Here is a 14,291-nt window from a genome sequence, read left to right as displayed (position 1 = left end):
CTCGTGTTACTGGAACTTCATAGTATTATATTATGAATTTATGATGCCTGTTTTCCTCTTTATCTTTGGAATGCTAATTTGCAAACTATATTTGTTCACACCATGTTGCTCCACCAAGTAATTTATCACATTTTAATATACTGCATAAAACATATAGTCCATCCCCGGTGCAAACAGTACAGACTAACTTTAATGAAAACTGACTTAGACCGGTTGATACGATAAGGAACCGACCACATACTGGTCAGACCTACTCTTTGAATTTAAAATGATGAGAAGTAAAAATCGATTTGATTCAACTGGTTTAGCTGTCGAAGCGATAGCTCGATTTAAACTATGGTTGAACCAACTAGGTCTTTTAAACTGGCTCTAACTAGTAGTTGAACTTTAATATGCAGTTAACCAAAACTTAAAAATATAATGGGAGAAAAAAGAAAAAGTTTATACCCTACAAACGCTTTTAGATAAAAATGACCAGGGCCCAGAAATTTTGTCCTAGTTTTCTTGCCTTTGCCTTTTGGGCAAGGTTACATGTTGGAAGCTAATTGGAAACTACATGTTCTATGAAATATATTGAAAGTCATGAAATGTAAGTGTGACTGTCAAATTGATGACACCTTTTTCATTATATGTATGCCTCACAGACTTGAAATAGGATCAGGAAAAGAAAAGAGATAGAAAGAAAACACAAATATAATATTTCCCAATAACAGTATATACAGTAGTATATTTTCTTTCTAAGAAAGAATACAAAGTGTAAAATTTAATATGGGAAAAAGTTTGAAAAAATATTGATGTTTATATTCCCTCTTATGTGCTGTGAATAAATAAATTGGCTGCGTTTGAATGTTGAAGTATTCATTGTCTGAATGTGCTGTTTTGTCAATAAGGAAAATATGGCAGAGGGGTCCAGTTTCATTGGTGGAATAACTAAGAAATGGCCAGCAACTATACCTTTCTAACTTTGAATTGTATAACTCACATTTATATGGACTACGGTTAATCTAATCTACCTTTCTTTTTCATCAAGTCTTTCTCCTTCATTTTTCAAGTCAACTGACCTATCAAATAGGTTCCCTTTTTAGACCACTTGATTTATACATGATACTGATACATATCTATTTGTGAAGACAACGTGTGTATTTTGCACTGTTCACACTACTAGTACTTAATCTTCACTACATCAGTTTTTTTTTTTATGTTAAGGATCCATTACTTCCTCCTCGTAAAGTTGGGATGACTCTTGTTCATTTGTTCTGCTTCCTCTTGTTTTGTCACCTCGTGTTGATTTTATCAGAAGGGTATGGAAGTGGGTACCAGGATAACTGTCCACACTCATTCAGCTGTGGAATTCGTGGGAATTTTAGTTATCCTTTCACCAAGGCAGAGAAACCAGACTGCGGCCTCATACTCATACATAGCTGTGACGCCGGTTACTATTCACCCAAATTGATCCAACTGGAGGAGAATGCAAGAACCACAGAGCTAACTGGCTCCATTGACCAGAATACCATTACACTTTCTGATCAAGATTTTTACAAGCATTTACAAAATAATGCTTGTGATGCTTTGAACCACAACTACACTCTTCCTCCCCCTTCTCCTTTGGTTTCCTTTTATATAATTTATAATGTAACTTTCTTCCGATGCAACCATGGCCACAAAATCAACCCCCCTGCACATTATTTTAAACACAACTGTTCATCCTATGATATATATTATGACAGCAACCAATACCCCAATGTTACTATAGAGATGGCACGTAGCTTTTTCCCATCCTGCATGGTTCTTCAGTTTCCATCTAAAGACTTGACTGATACCAAAAACATTTTATCATTTGTATCTGGTCAGGTGAGTGTTAAAATAGAACTATCTGCTGATTGTGACAAGTGCTGCAACCACGGAGGAGGACAATGTCGACTTGATGCAAGCAAGAAGTTTTACTGTCATAATGGTACGCTTCAGATGAATTTCTCATACTAATATATTTCATTTGCTGATTTATGGTTTACTTATAAACTTGCTTCAAATTGGCTTATGTTGCAGAGCCGGAGAATAAGAGAGATTATTTTAAGCTTCTACTTGGACTTGGAATAGGTAATATATAACTAATGATGTTTTAAATACATAACCAAGAGTAAGAATTCATATATATTGATCCTACTATATTTAAAGTTTTGCCTGATTGAGGGTTGAATTTTCCTACTACAGGTTTAGGTATTACATTGGTTGCACTGGGTATTCTTATAGTTCGATGCCACTCCAAAAGAAAACATGCTCCATCAGACCTCCAGAATCAATCGAGAATAAAATCATACAATGATGAAATTGATCCCTACCGAAATCAAGACTCAGAAAACGGCACTGTCTACTTTAAAATACCTCTGTTCTCTTATAAGGAGCTAGAAGAAGCTACAAATAATTTCCACCAAGCCAACCAACTTGGAAGTGGAGGCTTTGGAATAGTTTATTATGGTAAATCATTCCCTTCCCAAACTTCATTCCCTACTGGAAAATAGATTAGTTGTATACTTGAACTCTATTTTCATGCATCATGTTGAAAAACTAATTATTATATGGTCTGATCCTTAACAAATAACAACCAGGGAGACTGCAAGATGGACGTGAAGTTGCTGTTAAGCGCCTATACCAACATAACTGGAGGCGAGTAGAACAGTTCACAAACGAAATTGAGATCCTTGCTCGTACTCGCCACGCTAATCTTGTGTCCCTCTATGGTTGTACTTCACATCACAGCGATGAACTACTGCTAGTGTACGAATATGTTCCAAACCACACTGTTGATTTTCATCTCCAAGGTGATCTAGCAAGAACAGCCACACTGCCTTGGCATATCAGGATGAAAATTGCCATAGAGACAGCAAGTTCATTGGCTTATCTGCATGCTTCAGGCATAATCCACCGTGACGTGAAAACCAAAAACCTTCTCCTTACAAACAGCTTCAGTGTAAAAGTTGCAGATTTTGGTCTTTCAAGGCTATTCCCCCATGATATCACCCATGCTTCCACGGCACCACAAGGGACACCAGGTTATGTTGACCCGGACTATCATCAATGCTACCAGCTTACTAACAAGAGTGATGTATATAGTTTTGGTGTTGTGCTCGTCGAGCTTATATCATCTAAGCTTGCTGTCGATATGAACAGGCATAAGGATGAGATTAACTTATCAAACCTGGCCTTAAAGAAGATCCAGAAGGGTGAATTTACTGAGCTGGTGGATCCTAATCTTGGTTTTGATTCAGACAATGAGGTTAAGAGGATGATAGTTTCGGTAGCAGAGTTGGCTTTTCAATGTTTGCAAAGGGAAAAGGAATTAAGACCTTCCATGGATGAGGTTTTGAAGGTGCTGATGAGAATTGAAAGTGGAAAGGATGAGCCTGAGCATATAGTTGAAGAAGAGGTGCATCCATCCTCACCAGAAGGAAATGAGGATGAGATTGGACTTTTCCAAAAAACAATGCGACAGCCTTCGCCTAAAACTGTGGTTGATGAATGGGATAGTCGATCTACTACGTCAAATACCATCAGCGGTCATTAATAGTACAGCCTTGTATACTTACTAATTTGCAGCACTTAAACATTGTCAGCTTCTAAAACGCTGGCTTTATAGGAAGGATAGTGTCATTCGGAAGATTTGAGCATACAAGGGGTGGTATGAGAAACTTCATGTAATTATGCATAAAAATTGTACTTGATCCATTAATGAGACTCATGTTTGATGTAGAATAGTCTATTTAAGCGAAACGTACATATACTATATTCACAACTTAGAAATATATCATAAATATTTTCTATATGGTATTACAATTCAAGAGCTCCCGGTTTTTGGGGCTTATCTTCTGCATTAACCATAGCCTTCGATGTTGCAGTTTCCTCTTGTTAAGCCTTCAGTGCCAATTTTTGCTTCTTTTATGCTTGTCTTTGCATCTTTTTGAGATATCTCAACTTGTTCATCGCCGCTGCTATGGTTCCCATTTAACCCCGTTAGTGTCAGCGTGTGTTTGACCATCATACGCCACATATTTAGCTCAGATGGCCATACCATCCAATTACAGTCCCGAAGCCGGCCCGAACTCAGATGCTCATCACTGGATTCCATCCCACTTGCAACTTCTTTCATGCAGCGTTACAGGTGCATGACGTATATGTGCTGCCATACATGGACATTTCTATACTGGCGTTCATTATGGATGTTGAGTTACTTGAAACTCACGTATTTCCTGCTCGTTTTCTTTTTCTTTTTCGAAGTTTCAACACTGTTGTTGTGTTCCAACTTTTTTTTCTTTCCTATTTTTCATTTCTTTTCAGGAGTCTCTTGAATCCTATTTGTGCTCTATTTTTATTCTCTTTGAGCAAGATAAGTACAAACATCAAACGATGTGTTAAAAGATAGATCTATTTTGGTTTCAAACTTTTTTTTAACTTAAACTTACACCTTCCAACATTTTTTATAATACAGGGTTCTCATACTCGAGAAGATAGTTATAAGACAATGACCTTTAATCTTTTAAATTGAAAGAAGTGCTCTGTTTTCAATTTTTCGAATAATCTTATCTCTATTTTTAAGTTTATAAATTATAAAAGATCATAATTGTGCAGTAATCTTTTTTCACTTTCATTTTACTTTTCTGGATCTTGCAAAAGGGAAAATAATTGAAGTTATTAAGAAATAAGGAGTGTTATACTATTTATTTGATTTGATGCACAAGTTAGTTAAAAGGTGGAAAATAATTGAAGTTACTAAGAAATAAGGAGTGTTATACTATTTATTTGATTTGATGCACAAATTAGTTAAAAGGTGTTGTCTTTCGCAATTCAATCTCAGTCAAAGTTTCATACTTCTTTCTCATAAACATGGTTTCAATGCAATCATTTTGGTCATTCTTTTTTACCATCAATGTGGTATATGTTTTCATTGTTGTTTTTAAAATAATTTGTTGATTTTAACATCAGGGGTTACTTTATCCCATCCATGGAATGTTAGTTCAGCAAGGTGAAAAACCAAAAATACTCTCAATTTCAAAAATGCATCTCCGGATACATCTATATTACACAAGCCTCAGCACTTTGTGAATGAGTCACCTCCATTTTATTGAAATTTAATCTGGAAATGCATCTTCGAAATATTCCGAAAATGCACTATAACCTGCATGCACTTCATATATGTAGCGTGGTCATATTGAAAGATGATCCTCATCATGGAGCATTTAAAGGTCGAATGTCATTTCTAAGTTTTAATTCAACTATTGATTTCAAAGTTTTAATTCAACTATTGATGTGAGTTTGAAGATCAAGAATTTAAAAGCCTTTTCTCTATACTCCTAGTCAATTTATATTGTGTATTTTTTCTATTGATTTAATTCTAATGTCATAGCCTTGACTTTGTAGAAATAAAATGAGGAAGAAGTAAGACTATAATTACAGAGCATATGTTACAGAAATTGCAAAGATGCATATCCGAATTAAATTCGAGTAAAATGGGATGGCTCACTCACAAAATGATGAGGTGTGTATTTTAAGTGTGTCGGAAGATGCATCTTCGGAATATGAAAGGGTAAATTTAGATTTTCAGTGTGTCCACCTTCACTCCATGAAGTGAATAAAGTAATCCCCTAACATCAGCCTTTCGACAAAGATTGGATGTAAAGTGGCCATGCGAGCCATATAGTGAGAAAATTTAGGCGTTACTCATTACACTTATATAGAGCTTGCTCTCCTTATTTTCAATCCTTCTCATAACTTCTATCAATTGTATTGAACTTATCATGTCTCTACTCTAGTGCACTCCAGTGCATTACACTTATTTGAAGTTCCTCTCCATTATATTAGTAAGTTGTTCATTCTCTTTTCTTTTAATATGATTAAGAAATTTAACTAAGTATAATTAATTGTTTAAATTTCATATAAAATAGAATTCAAATTTATTAAATTGTCATTTTTGATATTTAATAAAAAAAACTAAATCATCTCCGATGCATTACACTTATTTGAAGTTCCTCTCCATTATATCAATAAGTTGTTCACTCTCTTTCCTTTTAATATGATTAAGAAATTCAACTAAGTATAATTAATTGTTTAAATTTCATATAAAATAGAATTCAAATTTATTAAATTGCCATTTTTGATATTTAATAAAAAAAAGCTCAATTAACTGTAATATCTAACATTTTAAATGAAATAAATAGTATAATAAGAATAACAACATTAAACAACTTAAAAATAGTTGAATTTTGATTATAACAATGACTAAATTTTGAATCAATTTTTCATTTATAATAATAGCTAGAATAGTATGAAAGATTAAAAATCACGTCTTAATATTGTATTGGGTTGATATAGTTGAATTCTTTGGAAATGACTTGCCCTTCTCGCAAGACAACTCTTTTAAAACTAAATCCACTACTGTCTTTCTTGTATTTTGTCATATATCAAGTCAACTTGCGTATCAACCACACTTTTACTAGAAAACCATATTAGGGGACTGTCTTGGAACTTACTATATTTCTTATTTTCCATTAATATCATATCATTGCTTCCTTACCTTGGCCTTAAAATTCACAATGACCTCCCTTTTCATTTTCAAGTCATTAATATTATTCCAGTTTCTACTTGTTTCAGCTCAAGATCATGGAAGATGTCCAACCTCTTATAGTTGTGGATATCTGGGCCAAATTACATTCCCTTTCACAGTTTCACAACACCCTCAGTGTGGCGCTTTGGCAATACTTGGTTGTGACAATAAGAATGCAACTGCTCCCAGAACCATCCAACTTGGCAGCCCACCATCAAAACAGCTTTTTACTGTTCCATACGTGGAAGGTGATATCATCACAGTCAGGGAAAATGAAGCTCAACGGAATAATTTGCTATCCAAAAATTGTCAAGCCTTTCACAATTTTCCTGTTCCTCCCAGTTCTCCTTTAGCTTCTTTCTACATCAAATATAGTACAACTATGTTCAAATGCAATCACTCCCTTAGTGTAATCCCTCCCAAATCATTTTATAACTACAAAAACTGTTCCGGTTATAATATCTACTATTACCGTCAAATTTCTGATGGTAATTTCAAAGTGCCAAGTTCTTTGGCACAGTGTAAAGTGTATAAGGTTGCAATAAGAGACAGCCCTTCTGATGATCCCTTTGATTTTCTATCTCCTGAAATCGAAATTAAAGTACAATTATCGGATGATTGCAACAAGTGTCGCCACCACGGGGGCCAATGTCAACTTGACGTTCACAAAAATTTCTACTGTGCCAAAGGTATGCATGTCCAATACATACACATAATTACAACGATGGTCTTAAATAAAGGGGTTATCAGCGAAATACAATTCTATTACTAGCATTTCAGCACTTATAGCAATAATTGAAGCAAAAGTTTCAGTAACACTAGACTGTTTTCAATCCTGTAGAATTCGTCCAATTGATATTTCCTGCCTTGTATGTACTATCAATAATTGTCTGTTTTGAAGTAACGGGTTCTTTGATTTCTCTTGCAGAGGATAAAAGATTGGCTTGGAAGTTAGGAATTGGTAATGTTCCTCCGACATAGCAGTTTCTTTAATTTCGCATGTCATGAAATTGAATGATCCTGAGAAGCATAGTACACACATATTCCATGTCTTTTATACTCTACTCTCCCTTTTTAGCAGGAATGAATATTTTTATGTCGTAACTGCAGGTCTCACAATAAAATGTTTTGCCTATATATTTATTTCCCTTTTTGATAGACCTATCAAAGTTTGGATGGTTAAGGACATAATAGTCGAGTAATCAGTCAATCAGACAATATTTCAAATTCCTTTCGCATGCTCTTCAAGATAATATTCTATTAATTTTTTAATTTTCCTCTCCTTTATTGATTTCTAGGCATTGGACTCCTTGTCATTATTATAACTGGATTGCTGATTACTTGGCGCTGCAAACGACGTGTTCCTAATTTCTACAACAAATACACAGAGAGTGACAGTATCTACAATGGGGTGCCAGTGTTTTCCTTTAAGGATCTTGAAGTAGCAACAAAAAAATTTGACAGTTCAAGAGAACTCGGAGAAGGAGGATTTGGGACTGTTTATTATGGTATGTTTCACAATCATACAAAAACACTGTCTATGAAAGGGTGGTAGGTTTAATTAGAATATCTTCCCCATATCTATATAAGTATATAATAACTCTTAGTTTCATCTTTAACATCTAGGAAAACTAAAAGATGGACGTGAAGTTGCTGTGAAGCGCCTATACCAGCACAACTTCAAACGAGTTGAACAGTTCATGAATGAAATCAAAATCCTCACTCGCTTGCGCCACAAAAATCTAGTTACTCTTTATGGATGCACTTCACATCACAGTCATGAACTATTGCTTGTATACGAATACATTTCAAATGGAACTGTCGCCAGTCATCTGCGTGGTGAATCTGGCTTTTTGCCGTGGCATATCCGAATGAAAGCTGCCTTAGAGACTGCTGCTGCTTTGGCTTATCTCCATGCTTCTGAAATCATTCACCGTGATGTGAAAACAAACAACATTCTCCTTGACGACACCTTTTGCATTAAAGTTGCAGATTTTGGACTGTCAAAACTGTTCCCAAATGATGTTACACATGTATCCACAGCTCCACAAGGAACCCCAGGCTATGTGGATCCGGAATATCATCAATGCTACAGGCTTACAAGCAAGAGTGATGTTTACAGCTTTGGTGTTGTGCTTGTTGAGCTGATATCATCTATGCCAGCAGTTGATATGAGCAGAGATAAGGAGGAGATAAACTTGGCAAACCTAGCCATAAGGAAGATTCAAAAAAGTGCAATCAGGGAACTCGTGGATCCTACCCTCTGGTTTGAGTCAGATAGTGATGTTAAGAGACAAATAGTTTCAATAGCAGAACTGGCTTTTCAATGTTTGCAACGAGATAAGGAATTGAGGCCTTCCATGGATGACGTTTTAGAGGTGCTGAGGAGAATTGATAATGGGAGTGGGGTGGATAAGTTTGGACATGTAGAGGAAGTAATAGCTCATGGAGCAGGTATATCACGTATCAATGTACGTTCACTGTCACCGCCTTCATCCGACCATGTTGAGGTGAAATTGTCGAAGGATAAAAAGATAACGCCTTCTCCTAAGGGTGTGACAGATAAATGGGATAGTGAATCCAATACTCCTAATATAAGTGGCCAATCAGCAAGCCAAATGCAATAATGACACTAGTTAAACCTTTTATATTTCGGAAGACAAGAATAAAGATTTCATCAACACTTGTTGGTTGTTATCGGGTTTTGATTGTAAATTCCATTTGCTGATCCAAATATTTGCTAAAAAGTTATGTATATTTTATTAGCAATTTGGCATCTCGAAAAATTGGTTGTTTTTCTTTATTGATTTATCTTGTTGCGTGGATGCAGGTTCCTGACTAATAACTCTTTGAAACAAGTTGACCAATTCAAGACTGGATACTAAACTTTAAAATTAACATGTTCTTATATTTTCTTTATTAACGTTTTCTCCGATTGCATAATATAAAGTTGCTATTAGCAATAGTTAGCCAAATCAGAATTCTACCTATGTACTACATAATACACCTACAAACTACATTGTTGATACTTATGATAAGAATTCAGTCTAACAATAATATGTTTATACTTTATAGATTTATCTTACAACGGTTTTACAAGCTATACAGTATGGAAACCACTTCTTACGCATAGAATTAAGGAAATTTTTCAAAAGTGAAATGGCAATTGCAATGGACTCAATCAAAAGGAAATCAGATTACTATATAAAATCAACATAGCAGCGATAATGTAGAAAAAATGAGTTACCTGAGCATCATTCAGCATTTGCGATGTGCGAAGAATGAATATGAAAGCCATTATACCTGTTTGTAATAGTGAAGCAATGGTTAGCTCTGTGTTCAGAGGTGCTGCTGATGATGATTATGGATTTAGGGTTTTCGCTTTCATGTAATTTGATCTGAAACAATTGGAATTGGCTTTAGAAGGATGCAAAACGACACATTTGCGATTTTCTTAAAACTAAAAGAAAAAGAATGCGTTTAATAGAAGAGATTCAAACCGCTGAAATGCTAGTGTTTGTTGGCTCTTTGAGTTTGGCGGAAATGGGGACCTTCCCTGATTTATTTAGCACCAATCGCACCATATTATATTAGTTTAACTTTTGATCAGAGGGAAAGGAAGAGGACGAAAATGATAAAGCCAATTTTGGCTCCCTCCAAAATGAAGAGATTTGAAAGGATTAGACACTTCTTTTATTTTAGACATTTTTGTCCGTAGTTTCATTGTTTTTACACTGCTACATTTACACTAAACTAGTATATAACCCGCGCGTTGCGCAGTTGTCCTACAATATATTATTGTCACTGTTTATAGTATTTTAAACTTCAAAATATTGTTATTATATTTATTATTATGACTATAAAATCTAAAAAAATTATATATCAAATGATGAAACATTCAATTAAAAAAAATTCAAGATAATAAGTAAATTGAATTAATATAAATATATGATAGAAATTACATAATAGAAAAAAGAAATTAAAAAAATTTATTAGTTATATTAAATATTTATTCAATTAATGAAAATTTTAAATTATTAACTTTTAATATTATATTTACTTTAATTTTTTATATTAATTTCATTATTATTACTATAAATTTTTTAAAAAGATATTTATTATTATTGTTAATTCTGAAGTAATGATGGTTCAATTCAACGATTTTATAATTATGTAATGTAATGATTATATGTCATTAAATATATTATAATCAACTTAAAAATTATAATATTTAAGTTTATAAAATAATTAATTAATAATTGAGAAATTGAGACCTTTAATAAGTAATATTTTTTTGTTGTTTTGTTAAAATATCAAGTTCATGGTTAAAATATATTGTAAGACTCTTTTCTTAAAATGAAATATCTTATATAATACTCTTAAATTCATAGAAAAATAATACTCTATAATTATTATTTTCATATTTAAATAATTGCAAAGGTCAAGAATCAAACTAAAAATTTGAATATTTAAATTTATAAAATAATAGTGTTGTAGAATTATATTATGCGAAAAATGTGAAACATAATCAATAAATAAGAAAAAAAAAGACAACTAATCATTAAGAAACGTAAATTAAGTAAAATATTCTATTTTTTTAAAATTTTAATTATCATTAAATTTGAAACATTGATGGTTTAATTAAACAGTTTTTTAATGATAGTTCAATGCAGAGTTTTCAATTTAATATTATTTTTATTAAAATGACTTTTAATCTATAAAATTAAAATATTAATTTACTAGATAAAAAAGAGAAAAAGTTAAAATTAAGAATACAACGACCTATCAATATTAAGAGTTACGATTTTTATAAGGTTGTCATCATGACAACCTTAAATTTAGAAATCATAAGTGAAAGAAGGAAATTAAACAAAAATAATAATCTAATTGGTATGGTAAAATGTGTATTATTGTTCTCTAAATTATTGCAAAAATCATATATTTCTATATTTATTTTAAGGTTGTTAGTACACCAATAAATAACACATATCAAAATAAATATGAGTATAAAATATGATTAAAATAATAATTAGAATTTATGCTATATAAAAAAATTAGAATTTATTTCCAAAAGAAAGCATAAGTGTTATCATCATGACAACCTTAGATTTATATTACGTAGATAACAATAATAAATAATAACTAATAAAAAAGTTATTTGAGAGTAATATTTTTAATTAAATATACAGAAATAGAGTGAAAGAATAAATAAAAGTATATTTAAATTATTATAATTAAAGTTTAAAAAATTTATTTTAAAAAATTAATTAATTTTTTGTATTATAAACGAAAAAATGTGTAACTCATTTAAAATTATCTTTTTTTATTGAATTATTTATTTAAAATTTTTGTTGAGTAGTAATTATAAACGTATTTATTATTCATATCATGTTTTAGTTACAATTATAATATTCATTAAAATAAAAATTAAATAAAATAGAATTTAAAAAGTAAAAATTAAAGTTATGAGACACAAAGCTAAATATTTTATGAGAAAAATATTATGTGAATACTAAGATAAAAAAGAACTATGATGTGAAATTAACATCAATCTTATGTGAGAAGAAATTTTGTAAAATTGTGATGTAAAACAAAAAATTGGAGAAATTTTGTAAGGTAATGTAGCTTCCTATACATGTATATACAGATAGATGTATCAATTGCATAAAAGAAATCATTTTTATCATTATCATGATATCAAAGTGAATCACAAATGACTTGTACGAAATAAAATATTGATAAATCATACATTTTTATTCCTAAATTCTTCTCACACTATCTTTTTTGTTTATTGAAAATTTATATTAATTAAATAAAAAAATTTAAATCAATTACACATTTCTCTCAAAGATTAAGTTAAAATTATATTTACATGAGCTACGATTTTTCTCAATATTTTTAAGTTGGAAGGAAACAAAAGTCGAAACAATAATAAATTTTTTATCCTCTTTTTTCATTCACATAACAAAAATAGTTATATTTAAATAAACAATAAAAAAGAAGAAATTAAAAAAATAAATAATGATATATTATATTAATTCTTAAAACAAATTATTACATAACACTACTGATAAAGTATTTAAATAATTGATACATAGATTAAGTTGAGTCAAGGACCTACAACATAAATAAGAATCGTTAGTCTGCAACATAAATCAAAATACAGTTAAAATAAGTGAGAACTAAGAAAAAAATAATAAAAATAGCAACACAAGAGAAAAAGAAGATCTCATTTCTATATGGATTGTGAGGGTAAATAAGACCTATTTATATTGATTTTTTTAATAATTAAAGAAATTGAAAACAAATTGATGGGTTACCGTTTTATTATAAAAAACATTTAATGGGTTACCGTTTTATTATCAATATAATTTATTAAAAGAGTTACAAATAATATTTTAAGAAGAACTTTAATTTTGTCATCATTATAATTAAAATATGGTTATACTTATTGTTCAATATTTCTAATTTGAACACTTATTTTTAAATTTTTTTATTATAGAAACAAAAGATGAAAATTAACAAAAAAAAATATCTGTGAAAAGAATAACATGTCTTATTTTACTTTTTATTTTAAACAACTGCAATAAAAATAATTATTGTTATAAATCTAATTGAAATATACTAATAATTATTATTTTTATGATATAACATGAAAATAATATTTAATATTTAATTATAATTAAATGATAGCATGAAAATAATATTTAATCACGATATACATTATGATAAAAGTATTATAATTATGAAATCAAGATTTTAAAAATTAAACACTATTATTTATAAGTACAAATTTGAGTTAAATTATTTATAAAGCCAAATTTCAATAAAATCAAAGATAATGTATTTTGAATCCAAAAATATATATTAGAATCTTATTTACTTTTTTTATTTCTTAACTTTTATAAATTAATTTGATTGTAAAAATAATTTTGTATAATTTAATCCTGATTATTATTTATTCATTTATATTTTTTATTGCTATCTCATTATTATTATTATTATTATTACGATTATTATTATTGTTATTATTATTTTTATTTTAATTATTAATATTGTGTCTATTTAATAAATAATATATTATTTATTATAAAATATTATTTTTTTATTTCTTCTCTATCATCAATTAATTTGATTGTTAAAATGATTTTGTATAATTTAATCTTTATCATTATTATTATTATTATTGAATTATTGAATTATAATACTATAAAAGTAAAAAATAATTTAACTATTTATTTCAAAATATCATAATACAAATAGTTAATTGATATTAGAAATTTTAAGAGATTGACACGTCAGCTTTAGTGTTATATTAGAATGACACATCATTCTTAGGTCTAGGGTTGTTGCAAAAGTTGTCATCATGACAACCTTGCATTTAGATTAAGTAGATGATGACACCGTATCCTATATATACAGTAGCTGTATATGTTAACTTAGAACATCTCCAATGGTGCAACTTACATTTGAGTTCTTTATGGGACCCACTAAGCTACATCATATTAAAAGAATTTATTTAATTTTAACTTTAATAAAAATCTGATATGGGTCCCACAACTTTACCTCATAACTTGATTTAATTGGGTACTACAATCTTTTAGGGTCTGTTTGGTTGGGAGTAGATGGAGGGGAGGGGAGGGGAGGGGATATTTATAAAAATTTGTGTTTGGTTCATTTTTAATAAGGGGAGGGG

The 14,291-nt window shown here is 30.4% G+C and overlaps 2 protein-coding genes across 2 annotated transcripts; both read left to right on the top strand.

Moving 5' to 3' along the window:
• Nucleotides 1-3: 3 nt before the first annotated feature.
• Nucleotides 4-4,516, top strand: LOC131634164 (LEAF RUST 10 DISEASE-RESISTANCE LOCUS RECEPTOR-LIKE PROTEIN KINASE-like 1.1). Its single transcript, XM_058904819.1, has 4 exons — nt 4-1,954; nt 2,047-2,097; nt 2,212-2,475; nt 2,607-4,516. The coding sequence occupies exons 1-4, from the start codon at nt 1,237-1,239 to the stop codon at nt 3,560-3,562; spliced, it is 1,989 nt and encodes a 662-aa protein (XP_058760802.1). The 5' UTR covers nt 4-1,236; the 3' UTR covers nt 3,563-4,516.
• Nucleotides 4,517-6,584: 2,068 nt separating this feature from the next.
• On the top strand, nt 6,585-9,222 carry LOC131634165 (LEAF RUST 10 DISEASE-RESISTANCE LOCUS RECEPTOR-LIKE PROTEIN KINASE-like 1.1). Its single transcript, XM_058904820.1, has 4 exons — nt 6,585-7,284; nt 7,524-7,556; nt 7,894-8,103; nt 8,222-9,222. Exons 1-4 carry the CDS (start codon nt 6,585-6,587, stop codon nt 9,220-9,222), a joined length of 1,944 nt encoding a protein of 647 aa, XP_058760803.1.
• The last annotated feature ends 5,069 nt before the right edge of the window (nt 9,223-14,291 follow it).

Source organism: Vicia villosa, unplaced genomic scaffold (assembly GCF_029867415.1).
Source record: "Vicia villosa cultivar HV-30 ecotype Madison, WI unplaced genomic scaffold, Vvil1.0 ctg.001245F_1_1, whole genome shotgun sequence".
Taxonomy (NCBI): Eukaryota; Viridiplantae; Streptophyta; class Magnoliopsida; order Fabales; family Fabaceae; genus Vicia; species Vicia villosa.
The sequence above is the reverse complement of the archived record's forward strand: the minus strand, read 5'-3'. Positions and strand labels throughout refer to the sequence as shown.

What these genes read in the sequence shown, in the direction of transcription:
- LOC131634165 (XM_058904820.1), top strand. Translation starts at nt 6,585, where the DNA reads ATGACCTCCCTTTTCATTTTCAAGTCATTAATATTATTCCAGTTTCTA. An exon ending in AAATTTCTACTGTGCCAAAG is followed by an intron (nt 7,285 to 7,523) that starts GTATGCATGTCC and finishes TTTCTCTTGCAG; the next exon opens with AGGATAAAAGATTGGCTTGG. An exon ending in ATTTGGGACTGTTTATTATG is followed by an intron (nt 8,104 to 8,221) that starts GTATGTTTCACA and finishes TTTAACATCTAG; the next exon opens with GAAAACTAAAAGATGGACGT.
- LOC131634164 (XM_058904819.1), top strand. Translation starts at nt 1,237, where the DNA reads ATGACTCTTGTTCATTTGTTCTGCTTCCTCTTGTTTTGTCACCTCGTG. An exon ending in TCTACTTGGACTTGGAATAG is followed by an intron (nt 2,098 to 2,211) that starts GTAATATATAAC and finishes TTCCTACTACAG; the next exon opens with GTTTAGGTATTACATTGGTT. An exon ending in CTTTGGAATAGTTTATTATG is followed by an intron (nt 2,476 to 2,606) that starts GTAAATCATTCC and finishes AATAACAACCAG; the next exon opens with GGAGACTGCAAGATGGACGT.